Source organism: Erithacus rubecula, assembly GCF_903797595.1.
Source record: "Erithacus rubecula genome assembly, chromosome: 9".
Lineage (NCBI taxonomy): Eukaryota > Metazoa > Chordata > Aves > Passeriformes > Muscicapidae > Erithacus > Erithacus rubecula.
The window spans coordinates 5,290,490-5,311,509 of NC_136660.1; the positions used below are offsets into that span (position 1 = coordinate 5,290,490).

Genomic DNA, 21,020 nt, shown 5'->3' on the forward strand with positions numbered 1-21,020 from the left:
TTAGATATAATCCGTGCTGGAATTAATTAGGCTTCTGAGAAAGAAAAGGATATCTGGAAAAAAAAATCAAGTTTTGGTCAGAAAGGATGTAGGACTTGCAGTCTGAATCTCTGGCACATGCTGGAACAATGCTTAAACTTGAATAAAGGAATTATTATTTAGATGCACCATAGTCTTAGAAATAAAACATCACAATATTTGAGCAGCCCAAAGAGGGAATGTTTCCAAAGCTGAAAAGGACAAGTTTAACAGCCACTGACAAGCTTTGCAAAAGGGATGCCCACTTCAATGTATGCCATTGGAAATCCCCTTTTACAAGTGTCTTATGTGCAAGCTAAATTAAAAATGAACCTAATGAGCTGATGGCAAAATTTAGCTTCTGAAAATCACAGCTCTTTTTTGTATCAGAAAGTCTGTATGCAAAGAAAACAAACAAGTAAGTCTATAGTGGGATGCAACCCAAAGGAAATCATCTTCAAGTATGTTACTTTGACATTTTTCTCAGGCCAAGATTTCTAAGTCATAGGAAGAACTCTTGTGAGCATTAAGATGGGCCTAAACAGCTATGGCATATCCAAGTGGTGCTATTAAAGTGCTAGCCAGCTCTTCTATTCAAAAATACAATAATAATAACTTATTAAATAATTCTCAAAAAGTTTTCATTATGTTCTTGGCGGGGAGCAGAAAGAACATCTCAATACCAATTTGTTTGTACATTTAGATATTATAAGCTTACCTTCACTTTTTCTAAAAGTGAAGAAGTCTTAAAGTACTTCATAAATATGTAAGTCTATTATTATTTATGCAATCTAGAGCTGTTTTTCTGCAAAATGGTGTTTCAAAAGTCATTAAAGAAAACTTAAAACTTTGTGCTTTCACTTAAAAACCAATAGATGTGTGAAGCTTCAAGGAAAACATTTCCTACATTTTCTTCAGATCAGGACTTCCCTTTGCAGTTCCAAAGAAGGCTTACAGTCACCTTTTGAAGAAAACATGTTACACAGAGTTTTGTTTTTCAATAAAACTATGCATTAAGAACTTTTAAGCATTAGTTTCAGTAATTGGTTTTGAGCAAGCTGGGTTTTTGGAGCTATCTAAAGCAAATTGTGAACTATCATTAGCTTTGTTGTGCAGCATAAATTCAGGCAAACATCCCACGAGAATTTCTTTTTTTTCTACTGAGAAATGTAAGCATATTACCCTCTATGATCTGGAAGAAAGTCAGAGTTGTCACTGATACAGCTCTAAACACTGTTTTGGTGTTCCACTCCAGGAAGCAGCTTGGTTCTTTTTCACCCATGTTTCTTTGTTACAGAACCTCTCTAAAGCAAAAGCAGGAGTCCCTGTGACAAGTTTCTGACATTCAGCTACACAGGACCAATGACAAGTCAATTTGCAAAAAATAGTTCTTTGCTTTTTGTTTCGTTAATATCCCAAATTATTGAAAAATCTCAAAGGTAAAAAATTCAAACAGCATCAACTTGTTAACGCAATGTACCCTAAGGCATTTTTCAAGGAAGCAAAACAAAATGCCACCAAGAAGCAGTTTTCAAAGCAATAGGATATTGAGCATGACACAAATGTAATGGATTCTTGAGACAAATCATAATGTACACATAGGTACAGCCTTACTTTAGGGAGGTTAACACTAGTAAATACCTAGAGAATGTAAAAATAATGAAGAAAAAAATTAATGAGAATTGGATGAGAAATTTTGTATTAAAATAAAAAGAATGAGCACAGCAGGGTGCCTGTGACACACTGGGAAAGGTTCCAAGACAGCAAAATTAACAGAGCATAAAACAATCTCCAGAGAAGTACTAGAAGTCATGCCACCTGCATTTTAAAATTTGACTTGGCAAACATCCATAAATATGTGCCAAGAAATAACCTTTTACTGATGGTAACAATTGTAATTTATTTGCTGTACTCAATTTATAAAGTTAAAAGTGTTAAACCAGCTCAATCAGCACTAGAATTAGAGGCCTGAACTGTCCCCATCTCTTCATTACCATCCCTGCCTGCATTGTCCAGCACCAGCACTTTATAAAGGGACAGGAGTTTCAATCCCCTTGGCCAGCCCAGGAGCTCCCATTTGCAGCTTGCAGTGCAGTTGTTACCCGAGGCAGATGCACCAGATGTTTCTTCTCCTGTTGTAGTGTCAGTGCCAGGGATGTCAGCCACAGCAGCCTCTGCTTACTGCCCTCCCTTCCCAGTGACCACAGGCAACATCTTTTATCCCAGAGAATTACCTGCCAGCCCAAGCGCTGGGGGAGTAGTTTGGTTTTTTGTTTTTTTCTTTACTGCACATCAGGGAGTTACCCAGATCCCTTTCCATGCAAACACAAGCTAATGGATCCTCTTGGTACCTCTTCTCCTACCTGTTGATTTTTTTTTGCACTAAAGGCACATTCAGACTAACCTCAATCTTGGTACTCCTCCTGTCTCTTTATTTAAAATTATTATTGTGAGTTTGTGATAAAAACCATGCAAATAAGCATTGACAGCTCAGCTCAGGTGTCATTTAGGGCACTCAGGCTTTTGAACTTCACCGAGTCATTCCCTATCAGTGACCTCTGCACCTGAAAGACTGAACTGCAGCCCTGTATTGGCTCCTCTCCATCTGGTATTCCATACACTGTGGGAAACTCACAGTGAGAAAATGAGAGGGGGAAAGGTACCAGTTACACCACCTACACCCAGGGGTTGCAATGGCTCACCCTCAGAAGCAGAAAGGGTTTCTGTGTGATATGGATTACTCTGGGATTTATCAGCTGCAGCACCAAAGGAAAACAGCTCTCCCACATGTCCCACTCTTCATGCCTCCAGGTGTTGACTGAAGTGTAATTCTTTTTTTGAACAATAACACTCTCTGACTCAGTGTGTGTATAATAGCAAGTTCATGGTGTTCATACAGAAATAAGATTTGGAGAACTACCAGCTCTTCTCTTCTCTACAAAGACTTGTCTAATTAACACAAGAAAATCCTTTACTGGATCTTAAAGTCTGTGAGGGCAGAATATAGCTGAATGCAGCCTCTACTACTCTGACCTTTCTGACCTGAAAACATGACAAGATAAATTAACAGAGGGACTTGGAAACAATGAATAATTATGTCTTTCCTGTATTTCAACTTAGAAATAACTTCTCTAGCATCCAAGAAGGGATTTCAGATTTCAGGCTTCTACAGAAAAGTAATCCAAATGGGAAGAGAAGTCATTTAGTAGACTCCATCTATTAAATTGTAATGCTGGAAAATTGACAGAGAGCATAAAAAAGTTGTCTACGTCTGAAACAAGTGGCCTGTTTGTCTACATATATATATATATGTATATATATATATATATATATATATACACTCATATCTGAAAGGAATATTCCTGCAAGATGCTGGTCATGGAACTAGAACTCACTAAGTAGCAGTAGTCACATTGGAAATGTTATTATCCTATTATACAGACTCGCCAGGAAGAACATTCAGAGTACAATGGGAGGTAAATTCCATCACCCCATCACCAGAAACAAACAAAAAATAAAACAAAAAGAAAAACAAAAAAAACCCCACGGGTCTTGTGCCCTCTTGGGAATTTTTTTACATTCTGAAAATTTCTGCAGAAACTTAAGCTTGTTTTACACATGATTGTGTCTTTATGTCAGAAGGTTTTTCTGAGAAGGAAAAACCAGGTACCAGCCAGCATGCAGCTGCCTGCACTCTGGCCATCCAGAGAGCTGCCTTGAAACAATAGCCACAGCAAAGGTACAGCATGAACTGGCCACTCTGTGTCTCATTAACCCCAAATGAGAAGTTTGTTTTCTCAAAGCTGGTTTTGGAGCCATTTAAATTATAAACTCACAATGCCAGGCAGCCTTTCCACCAACACAGGGGGGTCAATGCCTTTTAAAAAGCAAAACCTCTGGAGTGAAGTACTTCTTTTAAACCACCATGTCCCACCTGTCATGGGGCTTTCTGCCCTCCAGGTAAGGGCCCTTGTCTTGCTCTACCAGGCTGTAGATCCAGCAAGCTGCCACCCATGGTCACACACATGAGCAAAAGCCCTGAGCACCTCTCCTGGAAATGAATAGATGGAAATTAACATGCCACACTTGTGGCCTGGAGCCACAGAAGGGTCTCTTCTAGAAGGGAAGTCGGGCAATATCTAAGATTTAACCTTCTAAAAGTATCCACCTGTGATTTTAGTCTGCTGTGATTTAAGAAGTGCTCTTGATTCCATGGACAAAGCAAGAGAGGGGTAATTACCAATTTTCTACATTCTCAGAGAAAGTCCTAAATCCCAAGCATTGTATCTGAGAACACTTGCAAAGAAAGGAAAAGACTAACAACAATTCTGGGGGAGGAATGCAGTAGTAGCCAATAACTTGTTGCTGGATATATCACATGACCAGACTTAATTAAACTAAAAAGTGATTTGGCTTCTTTGCCTGCCAAATCCCATCCCAAGTATTCTCAGGGTGTTTCCCTCCACAGCCACAGGCTGAACTGGTTTCTGGTGCCACGGTTTGCTTGGATGAGAAGAGTCTGTAGGGAAGAGCTCAACCTCCACTCAAGATGGAAGGGTTACAGAAACAGCCCATTGTCCACCACAGATGGAATTACAGAAGAAGAAAGTAACCTTGAGCTGCCAGTAATACTTACCCAATATTGCCATGCTCACGTATTCAGAGGCTACACATGTTAATATATATGTATCAAACATGAAGCCTGCATCATATCACAATCAGACCATAACCTCAACCAAATTTTATAGTGTAAGGAAGCAGCTTGAGTCATCACACCTCCCTTCTGTCCACTAATTAAAATCAGCTTGTCAGGTAACATACTTTCCTCCCAAAGGAGTAATTTTGTGTCAAAAAAAAAAAAAATCCTGATCACAGCTTGGACAATATGTTCTGTTCCATTCAGAAATGTTTATCATGTGCATCAACAATAGGCTTCAATTCTTAAAAGTTGGGAGCAGCAGGGGGATAATGAAATTTTATATCAGACACAAGATTTTTCAGGATACAAATAACACTGTAAAATAATGAGACTTGGCAATTAAGCAGCTGATGAAATTAAAATACAGAGAAAATTATGAAAACAAACAAAAAACTACATAGCCTACTCATGCACAGAGATGTGCATTTCAAAAAGCATTGACATTTTTCAGTGAGATTGAAGACTTTGCATTTCTTTGAAAATGACTCAACAGCTGATTGCAGTCAAAAAAACCCAATGGAATATCAAACATCATTAAAAAAGACATTGAGTACAAAATGCTAGATAAACAGTTGTATGCACAGTTGGTGTATCATTGCCTTTAAAATACTTCCAAGATAATCACATTGCCTGAAAAATCTAAAGTGTTTGTTTCTCAGTGTCTGATAGCATCCACATCCAGACCCAAACCCAGCCTTGCACTTGGTAGGCTTAAGGAGCAAAACTCAGCTCTTGGGAAATCTTTACTGGGTTGAAATCTCAGAGACAGGGACAGGTAGTTGGTTGAACTGTGAAAACCATCTGCTGGGTTCTCAGGCACTCAGAAAATAAACCCACTGCCCATTTTTATAATTTAATATTGGACTTTATCAGCTCAGATATTCATGTGCTGTTGCTTTATAAACTGTACACCACTGTTACCTCTACTGCCCTTATTCCCACTTGTGGCTTGTGCTGCCCACAGTGCTGACACAGGTCTTGGTGCTTGAAACATCAAACCAGGACCAGACCAAACATTCAGGCACAACAAATGCCCTCAGTACTTTTTGTGACCCACCCTTGTTCAAGTGGGGGTCACAACAGTGTCAGCTTAAGGTTCACTCTTGAAATGTCCACTGTCATTACCTACTTAAACAACAGATATGAGTAAGGCCACTCACTTTACATGGTTTGCTGAATAAAGATCAACATGATAAAACTTCAAGGAATCCTGCCTAAAGCTTGGCTTTACATGTGAAGGCCTAGCTTTAAGAGTAAATTGCTAACCTCCAGCACAGTCCTGGAATGCCTGTGGTACCAGGCATGGCACATCATACAGGATTGATGAGGATTGCCTCTGTTGCATGGCTTTGCTCTGGAGAAGCAATGTTAACACCACAGGTTTATGCCCAGAACCCTCTCTACTAAGGAGGCATCACCCATGCAGCCTTGCCCTGGGCAGCATGGCCTCCTTCTCTGCTCCATTCTCAGGCAGATGAACCACAACAATTAACATTAATATATCCACTGATATCCTAAATTTGAGACTTGGAAACGTTCCTGCTGAAATGCTAATTTTATAACTTGGAAACATTCCTATCTGCTTCCTTCCACTTCAAAACACAGTGAGTTAACTAGGTCTGACCCTCTGGCAGTGCTCCATGTAAGTGGCACAGATTCCTCTACTGAACAAAGCCCTTTTGTTTCTTAGAGCTGTGAAATTCTGGTGCTCTGTAACTTTTCATGTTTCCCAGGTTAGCTTGCCACCAAGCTGTGACTAAATGTCTGCAAAGGATTTTAACTCCAACTTTGGAGGAAATGACCACAAGGAAGAAGAATGGATTTCAGTGAGTGCTTCATGCTAGCAAGAACAATGCTCAAAATCAGCTTCAAGTTCCCAGAAAACTTCTGGGATATTTCTGGTTTAATAAGGAGCTGCATTCCTCTGTTCTGCTCTGCTTCTGATTGCATCATGTCTTTCTTCCATTCCCCTTCCTCATGTTATACCTATTCAGCTCTATCATGCAACACAAACAGAGACAAGGGCTATGACAGATCTTTTCAAAAGAATTAGTTTTAAGGATCACTTGTCTTTGAAGAAACTTGAAGTTCTGGAGCGGATTTCCTGCTCTGTGGGAGGAAATGGATCTTGCTCACTGATTCCACAAGGACAGGAAACAATTCCAAGCACACACACATATGATGTCAATAACACACCTTGAAGTAAACAGTTTGTACCTGAATTAATGAACTACTGTGGCAAAATATCCTTCCCACTTTTTAGTCTGCAAAAGGTCCCAGGTGGCTTAAATGGGAGCAGGTCTGTGCCACATTTGCAAGTGCTGGAGCACGGGTCTGTGGTAGTTGCACAAGTTCCCTCCATGCCTTATTTAGTAGGGAATAAAAACCAGGATCTTAATAAAAAGCCTTGGGTAGTTATTGCATGGATACTGGCAGACAGACCTAAGGATCCTCTGCACTGGGGCCAAACATGAGGCAGTGCCAAATTACATACTAAACATGGATGCATTAAACCACAAAGACACCTTGTATGACTTATATGAACAGGATTTTCTTTTTTTTTTTTTTTTTCACCTGAGACATTTAGGTGCTTTTTCCTTAGATATTTAAGACATCCCAGGGCAGCAGGTAACTGAAGTAATGAATCCTGATGACCTTTCCTTGTCAATGTTCTATGCAATTCTTTAAAACAAAAATCACCATAACAATGCATTTTTTTAAAAGGTAATTTTTAAATTTGTTATCATTGCCACAACACCCAGACCATGTCAAACCAGGCTGTCAATATACTGAACACCTATACTATGCAGAATAACAAACAATCCCTGCCTGAAAAAAAATTTGTGGAAAACTGGGGCCTGAAGAACTCACAAACACTGTCTACAATCAATGAGAGAGACTCTGATGGAAACTGTGTAAGAATTCCAAGATGAAATCTGGCATCACTTGGAGTCAAATGCAAAATTCTCTCTATTTTCAGTGAAACAGGACTGAACACATTTCTGCTTCACAGCCCTTTGCTCAGACAACTCAAACCTGGCATTTCATAAGTTCTCATTTCTAGTCCTTGTTCTTTTGCACCAAACATTTTTCTCACGCCTTGTGTTTACAAACTGATACTTTTATAACATAAGTAGGACACAGCTATATGTAATTCTATTCATCTCTGTCCAAGTGTTTATTAGTTAAAATACAAAGTTTTTCACAAGGATATATCCAGTATTAACACAGCAATGTTTTTTCCCAACATGTCCTTCTGTGAAATGCTATTTCACTGCTTCTTGTCCTTTATCCTGCATTTCTATTGGGGCATTCATTAATATTGACTTTTCAGATTTCAGTCTCTTCTTTAGAATGAGGAGAACGAGTGTGCTTGGGATGTAGGACACTCCACGTAACACTGCTGGCAGGCCAAGATAGAACCACCTGAAATAAATAAGGAGTTTCATTAAATATATGCATTTGTAAAAAGGGTGCAAAACTATCCAGCAAACATTATTTTGTTAAGCCACTCTTAAGACTTGTGCCCTGATGCTTTTGGATGTCCCAGAAGATGAGAATGTGAGAACAGGGAAGCAATGTGGCCTTTTACATCTCCCAGTTTCAGGCAAATGATTTAGCCAGTGAAGTCAGGCACCTGATACTCTTATAGCTTTATCCATAGGGAAAAAAGACATTCCTGAAAGGGCTCAAACTACCTGGTAAAAACTCCTAAATATTAATGAGAACTTTATTCCAAATCAACCTCAACACAGTGTTACAAGAAATTGTGTGAGTTCAACAAGATTTTTCTTTAAAAAAAAATCCCACAACCATGCTTTAAGTGCTACAGAAACCTGATGTGCAGTATTCTGGGCCAATTACCAACTAGTATCTTATTGAAGCACTGTTTCAACCTTTCTCTGTTCAAAGATACTGCAGTGACTCAGTGACTTTTTCCCACATGAGCTAACTGCTTTTCATTATTGTTATCATAATTCAGTGTTTTTGAGACTTCTTGTCATGAAAAGTTATTAGTGAATGTTATGGCACCAGAACATTTCTGTTCAAAGTTTTTTTCCAATGTCTGTGTCAAAGGTTGCACTTGATAAAGCCAATGCCAAAGAAAATTGTGTCGTGTCTCTAACACAGGAGCAGTTAGTCTGCTAGGAAGACAAAATGCATAACATTACATCTCTAATGCATGCAATAAGAGTAAGAAAGAAGTTAAAATAAAGTAGAAAATTTACCTGTACGCGACAATATCATACATCCTACATGCTCCTTCTCCACCACAAGTCATAGTACCCCACTTCAAGCAAGTGGTGTCTATCAAAGCTCCAAAATAAATGGGAGATGGAATTCCAGCTACAACGAATATTAGCAACATTTTTGTGAATAGCAGTTCTCTTCTGGTTTATCAGATACACCACAGAGCCTGTGCTGTTTGTCACCTATTCCATCTGTACTGTCCTCTTGCAGCATGAGCCACATCCTCTATATATCTTGTGCTCTCTCTTCTTCCTTATCCACCTACCCTCAGCCAAAGATTTTCAACCCTGCTGCCTGTTAAACAACACCCACATACTACAGAGTAGGGACAGTGTTCCTATTGAGAACTCAACAATTGCTCCCATCAATGACAGGCAACGCTGCCTTTGATAAACAAACACTAAGCACGAGTGAAAGAATGCCAAATGGCTTTCCAAGGAGCAGATGCAGTCCCATGTCCTGGTCTCTGCTGGAATAGAGTTAATTTTCTTCTTAGCAGCTGGTACAGTGCTGTGTTTTGGATTTAATAGAAGAATAATGTTGATAACATAGTTGCTGTTAAGGAGTGCTGACATCAAGGAGTTTTCTGTGTCTTGTGCTCTGTCATTGAGGAGCTGCACAGGAAACCAGGGGAGAGCTTGGCCAGGACAGTTGACCCCAGCTGGCCAAAGGGATATTCCATAACCTGAAATGTCATCCTTAGTACACAGACTGGAGAGAAGGGGAGGGAGGGACCGACCGCTGCTTGGGAGCAGGATGAGTATTGGTCAACAGATCACAAACAATTTTCTTCTGCATCACTTTTCTTTGTTTTATTCCTCTCTATTTTCCCTATTATTATTTTACTTTACTTCCATGACTGAACTATTGTTTTCTTAACCTGTGTGTTCTACCTTTTTCCCCAACTCTCTCCCAATTCCATGTGAGAGGAGAATAAATTGATGAATACTACTTTGATCCTTAATGGGGGTTAAACCAAGATACCAGCCTATTCTCCAGAACAGAAACTGCAAACGTTTCTACTTTGCCATGCTGCTAACAGCAGTAAAATAAATTTTTTTTAAAAAAAATCCTAAATGCTTCCTGATCAAAGGTACTCCATAGAAGCAATGACTCATGTGCCACACCCATAGCCCTGCTGTGATTCTTCTCTAACTCTAGGTCAGCACTAACTGTTCTTCTTAAGTGTATTAGATATTTTCTTACCAAATACTCTTGAAGCCAGCCCATGGATACCCACTCCAAATGACTTCTCTTCAGGCTTTAGAGACCTGTATGATAATTGCATTGTATGCTTATTTGTAGAGGTGACATTAATAAGAGATGTTTAACCCTTTTTTAAAAATCAAGTTCTTCATCATATTAGGTCAAGCCATTCTAACAAGAACATTGGTTGAAAGAGTTCATTATGATCATTAAGTGATCTCCAGGACTGTCAAATCACAAAAGGAAATGCTACTTGTCAAGGCATCATCCTCTTACACACAAATCTCAGTAGATTTCTTAAGGAAATTTTACTGTACCTTATCAAGACCATGTATCCAGGCATGGCTGCTAAGGAAAAAATGAAGCTGCAGACTAATGACAATATTAAAAAATAATGGAGCATCTTGTCACAGTTTTCATGCCCATCACACTGGCCCAGAGTTGCAGAGATGTTTTGAGATGAAACCCCTGAGGCTGCAACACAGGTGCAGTTCTCAAATACCTGTCAAAAGAGTATTTTAATCACATAGATTGTCCAGACACACACACTGAGTGGCAAACCCACACTCATCTCACTGTCTCCTGCACTTGACCTTGCTACTCATGAGCAGCATTGCCCTGTGGCCTCTCTCCCAGCCCACAGATCCAGCCATCCCCTGTATTTAGGGATAAAAGTTCAACAATACCTGGTTACTAGTTTCAATCTCCAGGGTAAAAAAGATTATTAAGGCCATGCTATACACTTCAATTTTGGCTGAAATGCTTCTAACTGGCAATACTTTCAGAATAATTTCTCACTCCATGTTAAGCATTTAAGACTCCTTTCGTTCTTAATAGAGAGGACTCTTATTCACTTTATTTTTTAATTTAAACTTCAACTAATTTTCATATGCGGTTTGAAATTTATGGTGCTACTCAAAGAATTTGTTCAAATCTTTCACCTTATATATTAAATTAAATGTACATGCATGGATAGTCCCCACCCTATATTCATATAAGTATTTGTCACCCACTATATTCCATAGGTACAGTACAGTAATTACCACATTTCTTCCAGTTCCTCTTGAGGATTTACACCCAGCAAGACAAGGTGACACGTAAGTAATTCCATTGCTCCCACAAACAGGGTCCCATATTTTAAACGGACAATCACAATCCATGTTGCAGCCAGCCAGTAGAGTATTTTCTGCATATGAAATTTGTTCTATTCTGAAACACATTTAGAAGATGAATAAATATTTCAATTATGACATACCCACAGTAAGCCTTTGCAATGCTTAAGGTCCTATTCTAGCTCAAGTGTTGAATCAGGACCCAGTCCTACATGCTCCTGCCCTGAAGTCACACCTTTCTATGGGACACTAAATCGTATTATATTACATTAATATTATAAATTTGGTATGCATCCCCTACAACATTTTTCTCACCTATGGCATAGAGATCTGTAAGTGTTGCATCTACACCTCCATGTCCATTCTGCAACACGACCTGGTCTAGTGGAAAGTGTCCCTGCCCATGGCAGGGAAGTTGGAAACTGAGCATTGTTAAGATTTCTTTGAACACAAACCATCCTATGATTCCCAGTGATTAATGGCAGGCTTCAAATCAAGAAAATGCAGATAAAATATCCTCTAATCACTTGAGAGTAATCAAATTTGAGTAAACCAGTATAAGATCAAGAAGGGGATTTTTTTCCTCTCATTCTGAAATTGCACTAATGTGAGCCTGATTTGACCAACAATTATTTTCACCTGCAGTTACAAGACTTTACTAATTGTATTGGTAAAAGAATTAATATGGACATGCAATCACATGAGTTTTGACATAGATATACTTTTTAATACATTTTTATTGTTTGAAACAGGGATTGCAGACCTACTGTCTCATGCAAGCAAAAAGCCTTGAGAATTTACAATCAGGAACTGAAAAGGAGCTCCTGGCTGATTCTTGACAAGAAAAATCATCCTGGTGTTTAAAGACTAAAGTCCTCTTGAGTCCCAAAGAACATACCCTTGATAGGAAACTGTTAGACCAGCAACTGGTGAGGTATCACAGACAGTCCAATAGGCAGCAAAGTAGAGGAGGTATTCCAGTAAAGATACCCAAAATGCTATGTTTGCAGCCTGGTAGATATTTATCTTGAATTTCTTCATGAATAAGCCTCCAGAAAAATACCCAACGCACAGAACTGGTAAGTTGTAAACACCTATTCAAACAAGTGAAACTTCCATGTTAAAATGAAGGAGACCATCAAAGCTACTCTACTATAAGGTAGCTAGACAAATAGCTACTACAGCTGCTGTAAGGGAAGGTTGTGTTGGGCAAAGACTGAAAGAGTGCCTGTGACTGGATAATTTAACTACAGCCAGAAATGGGTCTAGGCAAATCTCCTTTCACACCCAAAACCTCTGCCAAAGCCAGGAGCAGGTAACAACTGCTTGGGGAGTAAGCTACAGGGTAGGACTAAAATCATTACTGGAAAATTGCAATCTACAGCTGCGCTCTAGGTTCAACTAAAAATAAAAATGGTTTCAATACAGCCTCTCCAGCTGACTGAGAAACTCATCAGAAATGTAAGCTAATGCACATCTTAATTAATACACATCTTAATGTACTCTAAGCATCACAGAAAGTAGGAACAGACTTTCAGTTTTGAGATGAGATTAGTGAATGTGCTCTGACACTTCTGCACTGATTGATACTTTAATGAAGCAAATTCTGACTGAAAGACACATTGGAAGTGATTTTACACAAACATCACATGGCTTAGTTTCCTATGAGCTGAATTTTCTGAGCCAATCCAGAAGATGGAAACTGAATTACAAAAAATCTGCACAAAAAAAAAAAAATTAGTTGTTTAGCAGAAAATGCCTTCACATTTAGATATGCTTTGTAGTGTGATAACCCTCACCTGTAGAAGCATTTAACCTTAGCATGGATATGCAAATACACATGAATATAAGTATCTATGTAAAAACATTGATCATTTGGATAGAGACATCACTAATAGATAGAACAGAGCAAACCAAAATGCAAACATACCAATTAAGAAGATAGCATCTGATGCAGATTTTCCAAACTGCTGTTCCAGATATTTGGGCAGGAAGGATATCATGCCATCAAAGGCACTGAACTGCAACACAGTTATGCATATAAATAACATGTACACGGGGTTGTGAAGCAGAGCCTTGAGGAAGGGGATGAAATCTGGAATGAAAATGCCATGAGTTAGTGTGATGCTTCATGGAAACAATGTCCCATTGCTCAGCAGGGCTGTGGGGGGGAGAGAGGAGCAGAAATGGTCCTGAACTGGATCAGACTACATCTAGTGCTTTGCCAGACACCATGGGCCAGAGATTAGCCAGGCTTAGCCCAGGGTACTCTGGCACATCTTCTCTACCCAAAGATAACCCTCACATGCATACACACATCCCAGTGCAGCTGTTATATTATAAAAGCTGTTTATTATAAAAGATAATAAATCACAGCAGCAGCAGCTACTGCTGCACCTCTCCTCCCTTTTCTCTGATCTCATGCTCCCAGAGCATTCACCAAAACCCCTGTCCTGCAGCTGGCCTACAAGGAGTGCAAATGCACTACAGACATGTAACAAGCTGCCCCCAGAGACTTGAACACTTATTTTGGGTTTTGCTGCTGGGGCAGAGGAGGCCTGAAGAGAGTTGTGACCACAGTTATTCCCACCATCCTCTCAAAACCTCTGTCAACCAGTTTTCAGCCAAGTAATAATCATCTGAGAAACTAATTTACACAGGTCTTCTCTATGTAATGCCCATTAAGTCTGCATTTGAACCATGAAAAAGCCCCACAATACCCCTTTGTCTAATGTTCTCCTTTAATCAATGTGCTGAGCAATTGTCAATAAACTCTGCAGATAAATAGAAGTATCTACAAAATAACTGGGCCTCACTGAAAGTGGGCACAACTTAGGATGGGTGTATATCCTTCAGAGGTAAGCAAGTACTTGATTAGAAGAAGATCTGTATGCAAATCTTTCAAAAATTAGTCAAATATTAGAAACACTATAAATAGACTCCATTATTTACAGATGCAGTGACATTTTTAATCAGAGCTTCTTAAGGAAGTTTTGTTGTTATTAATTTTATTTAAGGTTATTTTTAACTATAAGAACATCAAGTTGACTTGGAAGCCCTGGTGCTGAAGAACTTTTCTGAATATGTCCTGGTCAATAAGCTGTAAGTGGTTGAACAGGGGTTGGACCAGGTGACCTCCACAAGTCTCTTGCACCAACTCTCCTGTGAGATGAAAAGGTTCTACATTCAGAATATTTAGGGACAGCAAACACTCACATCAATGCAGGGAGGGAATGGCCATGAAAACAAGATCTGAAAGGACCCTGGAGCACTAAGGACCCACATCTGAGCTGGGAACCTTTCCTCTCCAGAACAGTATTTTATTCATGGATTCATTTAAGGCTACATGATGGCAGAAGGATGCTGTGTTTATTTTGATAAACTTGCAGTATCAGCCAAGACCTAAGCACTCACTCTGGGTATGGCGAATTTTCAGGACCAGCTGGAAATAGCAGGCACTAGCTTTCCAAAAATGAAGGTCCTGTCAGAGGGCCCTGAGCAAGACAGGATCAGGAGACTACTCTGAAGATCACAGCCTTTGACATAGTTTACTTACTTGCATTTCCAACCAGGAAATGTGTGAAGGATGTTTCCTTCAAATAAGGAAGGAAAAATATAACCTCCTACAGATACACAGATTTGAAAGACATGGATGTGAAAGCTGCCAGTGGTAACAAGAATAAAAGTGAGTGAAATACATCTTTGTCCAACAGTAATTAAATATTTATTAAGCACTTAAGCTCTGCACAATTTTATGTTGAGTTTCTGCTTTTCTGCACAGAGAATGTGGGGTACAGGCAACCAATATCTGCAACTCATCCACAGCTAACTAAGTTGTAATATTCCTAACCAGAGTTCAGTGCTTTAGTCATCTCACAGGAAAAAAACCAATCTACATACACCTGAAATGCAGGGGGGTAAAAAGAAGGAGTCCAGATCCTAGACCTATGAAATCAGCCATTTTTCCTCTGCAAGGAGCCATTCTAAATTCCTGCACAAAGCCTTGAAACTACAGACACATCAAAACATATCTTGGACCCATCTTTAATTACACAATTACAGAGTTCACACCTTAGGACTAAAGTAAGATAAAATATAATATAACTTGCCTTTAGCAATTTCATACATGGTCTGTTTAGTTTCATTGTTATCATTTTCTTGCAATGGTGCTACACTTTTTTCAGCGGCCTCTTCAGGTTCCCTGGTTTCACCTTCCTTCACAAGTGACTTGGGCAAAAACCAGAATGGTATTGCCACGAGAAGGTTCAGCAGAGCACAAATCAAAATGCCCAGCCACCATGCTCCAACCCAGCGGGCATCAGTAGCTGTTATAGTTACCTCATCTAAAATAAAACACAAAAACACACCTCTTGGAGCACTTCAGAAATATTCTTCACTGTCATTTGTGCTTTCTTAGTCATCTCTGACATAAAAGCATTTTAACAATTCTTAAAGCGAGGCTCCTTAAAATGAAGGAGAATATTCTCCAGTCTTCTTTTCTAATATTGCTAATTTTATGGAAAATGTCAGTGTCTTGTATTAAATTAATTCTAGTCCTTTCCTCTATTAAGCCAGATAACAATTTCTCATCTAATAATTTATAAGCAGATTGATTTGCATATATATGAATTGAATACTTTACACAGACCTTCCATTCCAAAAGAAACAACTCAGATAGGTTTAACACACATAAGCCAGAAAATATACTTTAGTTCTGAAAAATACACCAACAATAGACTTAAAAATAAGGTTTTATATGTTCACCTATTACCTGCACCTATTGATCCAATGTCCACAAACAGCTCTGCACAGAATGAAGCCAACAATAAACCAAGGAAGGGGCCAATTACAGTTGCTGTATGTAGACAAGCTAGAATAGGAAAAAAAGAACATAAATTAGAACCCAGACATAATTATCTTCTTGAAATCGTCACATATGGTTAGGACAGCTCTACTGGAAAAACATTTGCACCTAAAAATAGCCTCATTCCAACAACTTCCTCTCTGGCTAAGCAACAAGTTTTACAATATTCTTATTTTGATAAGGCCATAATTACTGTCTTCTGTCTTCCTTCATTGGACTGAAGAGCATCATAACACTCCTTTCTTTGGCTTTGGTTTATGTGTGTGTGTTTGGAGAAGGAGAGATATCACAACAGGGTAGATTTACCCAGGTAGAAAGGTGAATTCCCTGCTTTGGCAAAATCCTCCAAATAGGAAATGCCCAAAGGCATGATGGGAGTTTCACCCATTCCTCGCACTATGTTTCCAACCATCACAAATATCCACAGCAAGGACCCAGGCTCCTTTTCACATTCTGTGGGCAAAATAAAAAGTCAGAATTAATGTTTTAGTCTCAACTATTAATGAAAACCTAGAGACAAAGAACTGACCAATGGCTTAAGCTTTGGTGGGTAGGCCTGTACTACTTAAAAAAAAAATTTAATAACTAGTCAAAATACTTTTTTACTTCCTTTTTCTCCTTGAACTGGGATTCGTTCATCCCAAAGTCTGCTTCAGTTTCCACTGCTCTCTCCCACTTTGTCATCCTGAGATTTCTCAGTGCAAATTCATTAACAAATAAATCAGGTTTGTTAGCAGCAACTGCTGTCTTTCTGGGTGACTGGCCACAGATGAAACTGGGATCTCAATGTCAGATTGCTGTCAGCAAGCAACTGAAGCAATCCACATGGAGGTGTGGTCAAATTCAGTCCAGTTTTCGCTTCATGCAGGAAATGGACTCATATATATGAATATCACTGACTTGCTTGTGCATAGACAATAGGGAAACAATCACTTCACCAAGTGTATTCATGGCATGAGGATCTGTGGGCACTAATGTGCATATTGAGTGGCTGTACATCATTTCAATGAAAATTATTTATCTTTCTGTGCCTTCATTCTTGCATTTATAAAAAGGGAAAATACAGTATCTGAAATCTTCAAGTGAAAAGTTAATTCCAAGAGCTGTTTGGTGTGCACATTCCACAACTTCTTTTTGCAAAGATGCAAAAAATTAGTATCTTAACTGACTTGTAGCCTTGGAAGCTGTATCCACCACTAAATGGGGGCAGAGCAAACTCCAGCACAATGCTATGGTTTGATGACACTGCATTCAGACAGTGTTACAGCAGTGATTCAGCTTCAGCACACCCTGAAGGAACTCCATCACAAAGTTTAACAATGAACTGTGGGGTTTGGGTCATCTACCTTTGACCATCCACCAGCCACCCAAGCTGCCAGCAATCAGAAGGGCTGCCCAGAGGTGATCTGATGCACCCTGCAGTGCAGAGCACGAGCTCTGTGCTGGGGTGCCTTTATGGTGCTGGCATCCCCATGGCTCTCCTCTTGCCCCTCACAGATGGGACAGGACCTGCAAGAGCTCTGTGGTCTCCTCTGCCCAGCTATCAAGGCAGCCTAAAGGGATGGCTCAGACTGAATGTTTCCCTTTGAGGTAGCTAAAGACCACCCTCAGTGTGATAATTTTGTGTGTGTTCATTCAATGGCTTCCTCTGAGCCCTCTGACTTCCCAGTTGTTCCTTTACATGCACACCCCTAGGGAATTTACATGCTTCAGTCCCACAGGTAAGTTTTAGCCTAGTTTAAACTATTTTTGCTAAAAAGAAGGGAGATCTATATTTTAGTTCTAGCTCTATTTCTCATTCCTTTATCTGTGTGACCCAGTAAAAAAACCAAAAAAAAACCACAAAATTATCCTTATGCCTCTTACCCATTGCTGAAATATACTTCCCACCTCCTCATAGTATCATAGGATTTCAAGTCAAAAAGAGGAACATTTGTGAAAACAACCTGGTGTTACACTACCCCAAAGTAGACTGCCTGGATAATATGAAAACTGCATGAAAGATGTTTTAGCTCAGGAACCAAAGAAACAAAGGCCAGGAAATTTCCTGACCTCTAGTTTCTAGGCCATCAAAAAGTACTGATCAAAACCACAACCCTGAAGCAATTGCTAGTAATAATTATAATACAAAGCTACTTATTTAGACACTATACACACAGAAAAATATTAATAGACACAGTAACAGTCATACCTGTTGATGGTTTCTCTGTAGGCAAAGAGGACAAGTTTTGATTAACAAGGCATAGAGGCACCACTGAAAAATTTTCTTGTTGTGAAATGCTGCTCTCAATACGATACCTGTTGGAATCAAAGGAAAGCATGTATGGGTCCAGAAGATATTTATGAGAATTATCTCACTTGTCTACACTGGGGTAATGGAAATGCCTATTAAAAGAGTGTGTAGCTGTAGGAAGAAAGGAATCATTGTCAAAAGTTAACAGAGGGTGTTGCATTCCACACTGGACACAAAAAGACTGAAGGATCAAAAAATACTTTGTGAATTAAAACCTGCATAAGCTCACATTATTATTTTTTTAAGGCAAGTAAAAAATCATTTAAAAATAGTTGAAGAATCATTATGATCAGCAGGGGCTTGTCAGCACAGTGAGCAGGTGTGATCTGCCATCCAGGTTCCAGAGAGAGATCTTTGAAGTCACCTTGGATTGCCCATGCAAGCAGGTGAAAGCCAGCAGTGAAAAGAGCTCAGCAATGTCTCCACAAGCAAAGCACCCAGTGGAAAGATGTACAGATCAATGCAAGTAAGGATCACAGAAGCTGCTATGAGTTAAACAAAACACTCACCTTCCAAACAGAAAATGAGGAAGTGATATCAAAAGACATCCAAAGGACAGAACTGTGCAGCCCAAAGCAATTATCCTGGGTCTGTGAAGCTTTGCTCCAAAGTAACTCACAAATGCTATCAGCAGCAAATTACCTGCAAAGAGAACCTGGTTCACAATTTACAAACCAAAACATCCCAAGACCTTTGAAGGTGCAACACAAATTTAAGTTTACCTTGTAAGCTCAACTCCCATTTCTTTTCTTGTCTTGCAGTAGTGTCACTAGACAGGGAACTGCCTACATGGTGCAGTAATTTCCTGCTATGTATGGTCTTTTTTTGCAAGAGTTACATCACATGGAAAGAACATGAGAATAAAAGGCAGAATGGAAAAGAGATCACAGTGAGAGATTTTTGAGTACACGTTTATATAGAAAACATTTTCCACTACTTTGCATAGAGATCAGGCTCAGGGACTGCAAAATAATAGCTGTTTCAGGAAGTTACTCCCTTAGGATACCTTATTTTACAATGTGTAGGGAAATACAGAAGTGGTTTTTGTCGTGAAAATAACAAACACAAGAGGACAATCATAAAGAAAAAGGAATAAGTTAAATATTTAATTTCAGTAATTGTTTAAGAAGAAAAAAATACAGGTTATTATACCTAGTACCATTTAAAAGCAAAAATGTACTAAAAACCTTCATTTTCCTCTCCTCCACTTAAAATCAGTTGATTTTCTCCATTTATTACTATGCAACTAAGAAAAGACTCAAGCTTTGTGTTATGAATAAGGCTCTATAAAAATAGCAATTTAGTAATGGCACACCTACTAATTTTGTGATCTTTTTGTCAGAAGAACAAAATCATGTCTCTGAGTGACAAGCATCATGCTCTGAAGGAAAATAATGCCTTTTTTAATGTTTAATTTTTAAACACGCTGTACTGAACCGGAGGCTTGAATGACACTTACAGATGTACATTTAAATTTACCACCGGACAACAAAACTTACTGGCAGGCAATGTAAGGGGCACTGAAAGCAGAACAGGAAACTTTCTTTGCAGGTACACATGTACAAGTATGAAACCTTAAAATATTATTGAGTTTAGGAAAGGATGCACAGTCCACTCCAACCAAGTTTAATTAGAGGAACTGCAAAACGCTAAATATGAACTTAAATTCAAACAAAGTTTATATTGTTTTTTTTTGTTTTCTTCTGAAAGATTAAATGCACATCTCATAAACTAATTCTATTTTGTTAAGTTGCTCTGTCATATGTTGTGATAGTCCAGAAATTAGCTGAAGCAGTTTTTAAACCTAGATTTGCCCATAAAAGTGGTTCTATTCATTTCCAAGACATGAAATGGTTACATATCAGCTCAAAAGAAGGACAGTTAGTCACTATTGTCACACACAGTAATTGAGTGCAAATGAGAGTCACTAATACATGCTCATACCATATATTACATTTCCAAAGAATCAGAAAAATTAAGATGAGAGATTACCAATTTCAAAGCTTCCATTGATGATGCCCACCAAAGAAGCTGGGATATTAAATTGTTTCTCTATCTGTGTGTACATGCTGTTCATGTAAGCACCAGACATCGTTTTCCCAAGAAATGCAAGTGACAGTGCCAGCAGAAATACCTAGGAAGGGAAGAGGAGAATCCATAAAGAATTAAAAAACACATATTCATGGATATGCCATGAACATTTAGTCATTAGGTGTGCTTCCAGTTTAAAAAGTGAGCAGTTCTGTTCCACTGATGTTTGTAAATCCCATCATCTATTCTTTTCTACAATTACGGCTTGGCTGAACAAAGAAATAAAAAACAAACCAAAAATCAAAACAAAACCAACACGCAAACAAACAACAAAAACCCCTTTGTTCTTCATCCTCTCTAATTGACCAAGACTTCAGAAGCCCCATGTCCCATTTTCCCAGCCAAGGGCTGTGTGCCTGCTGCAAGGTTGCCACCTGCAGGGCCTTCCCACCCTCTCTTCATTCCAATGGCAAATTGCTTGCAGAACTGAGACAATTCCCTTTGGCAGGATCTGCTCTCCCATCTCAGCAGAGCTCATGAGGCCAC

General features: G+C 39.0%; 1 protein-coding gene across 1 annotated transcript in view; it reads right to left on the bottom strand.

Moving 5' to 3' along the window:
• LOC306805061 (uncharacterized protein) overlaps window positions 1–21,020 on the bottom strand; it is a 51,641-nt gene that overhangs the window by 19,204 nt on the left and 11,417 nt on the right. The window contains exons 3-15 of the mRNA XM_079312376.1: window positions 20,436–20,577; window positions 18,953–19,085; window positions 18,342–18,448; window positions 16,457–16,603; window positions 16,058–16,156; window positions 15,396–15,629; window positions 13,217–13,381; window positions 12,185–12,380; window positions 11,218–11,383; window positions 10,492–10,676; window positions 10,175–10,239; window positions 8,947–9,064; window positions 7,993–8,143 (exon numbers count right to left, since the gene is read on the bottom strand). Of these exons, the coding sequence (XP_079168502.1) occupies window positions 7,993–8,143; window positions 8,947–9,064; window positions 10,175–10,239; window positions 10,492–10,676; window positions 11,218–11,383; window positions 12,185–12,380; window positions 13,217–13,381; window positions 15,396–15,629; window positions 16,058–16,156; window positions 16,457–16,603; window positions 18,342–18,448; window positions 18,953–19,085; window positions 20,436–20,577 (1,908 nt within the window). The remainder of the gene's footprint in view (window positions 1–7,992; window positions 8,144–8,946; window positions 9,065–10,174; window positions 10,240–10,491; window positions 10,677–11,217; window positions 11,384–12,184; window positions 12,381–13,216; window positions 13,382–15,395; window positions 15,630–16,057; window positions 16,157–16,456; window positions 16,604–18,341; window positions 18,449–18,952; window positions 19,086–20,435; window positions 20,578–21,020) is intronic.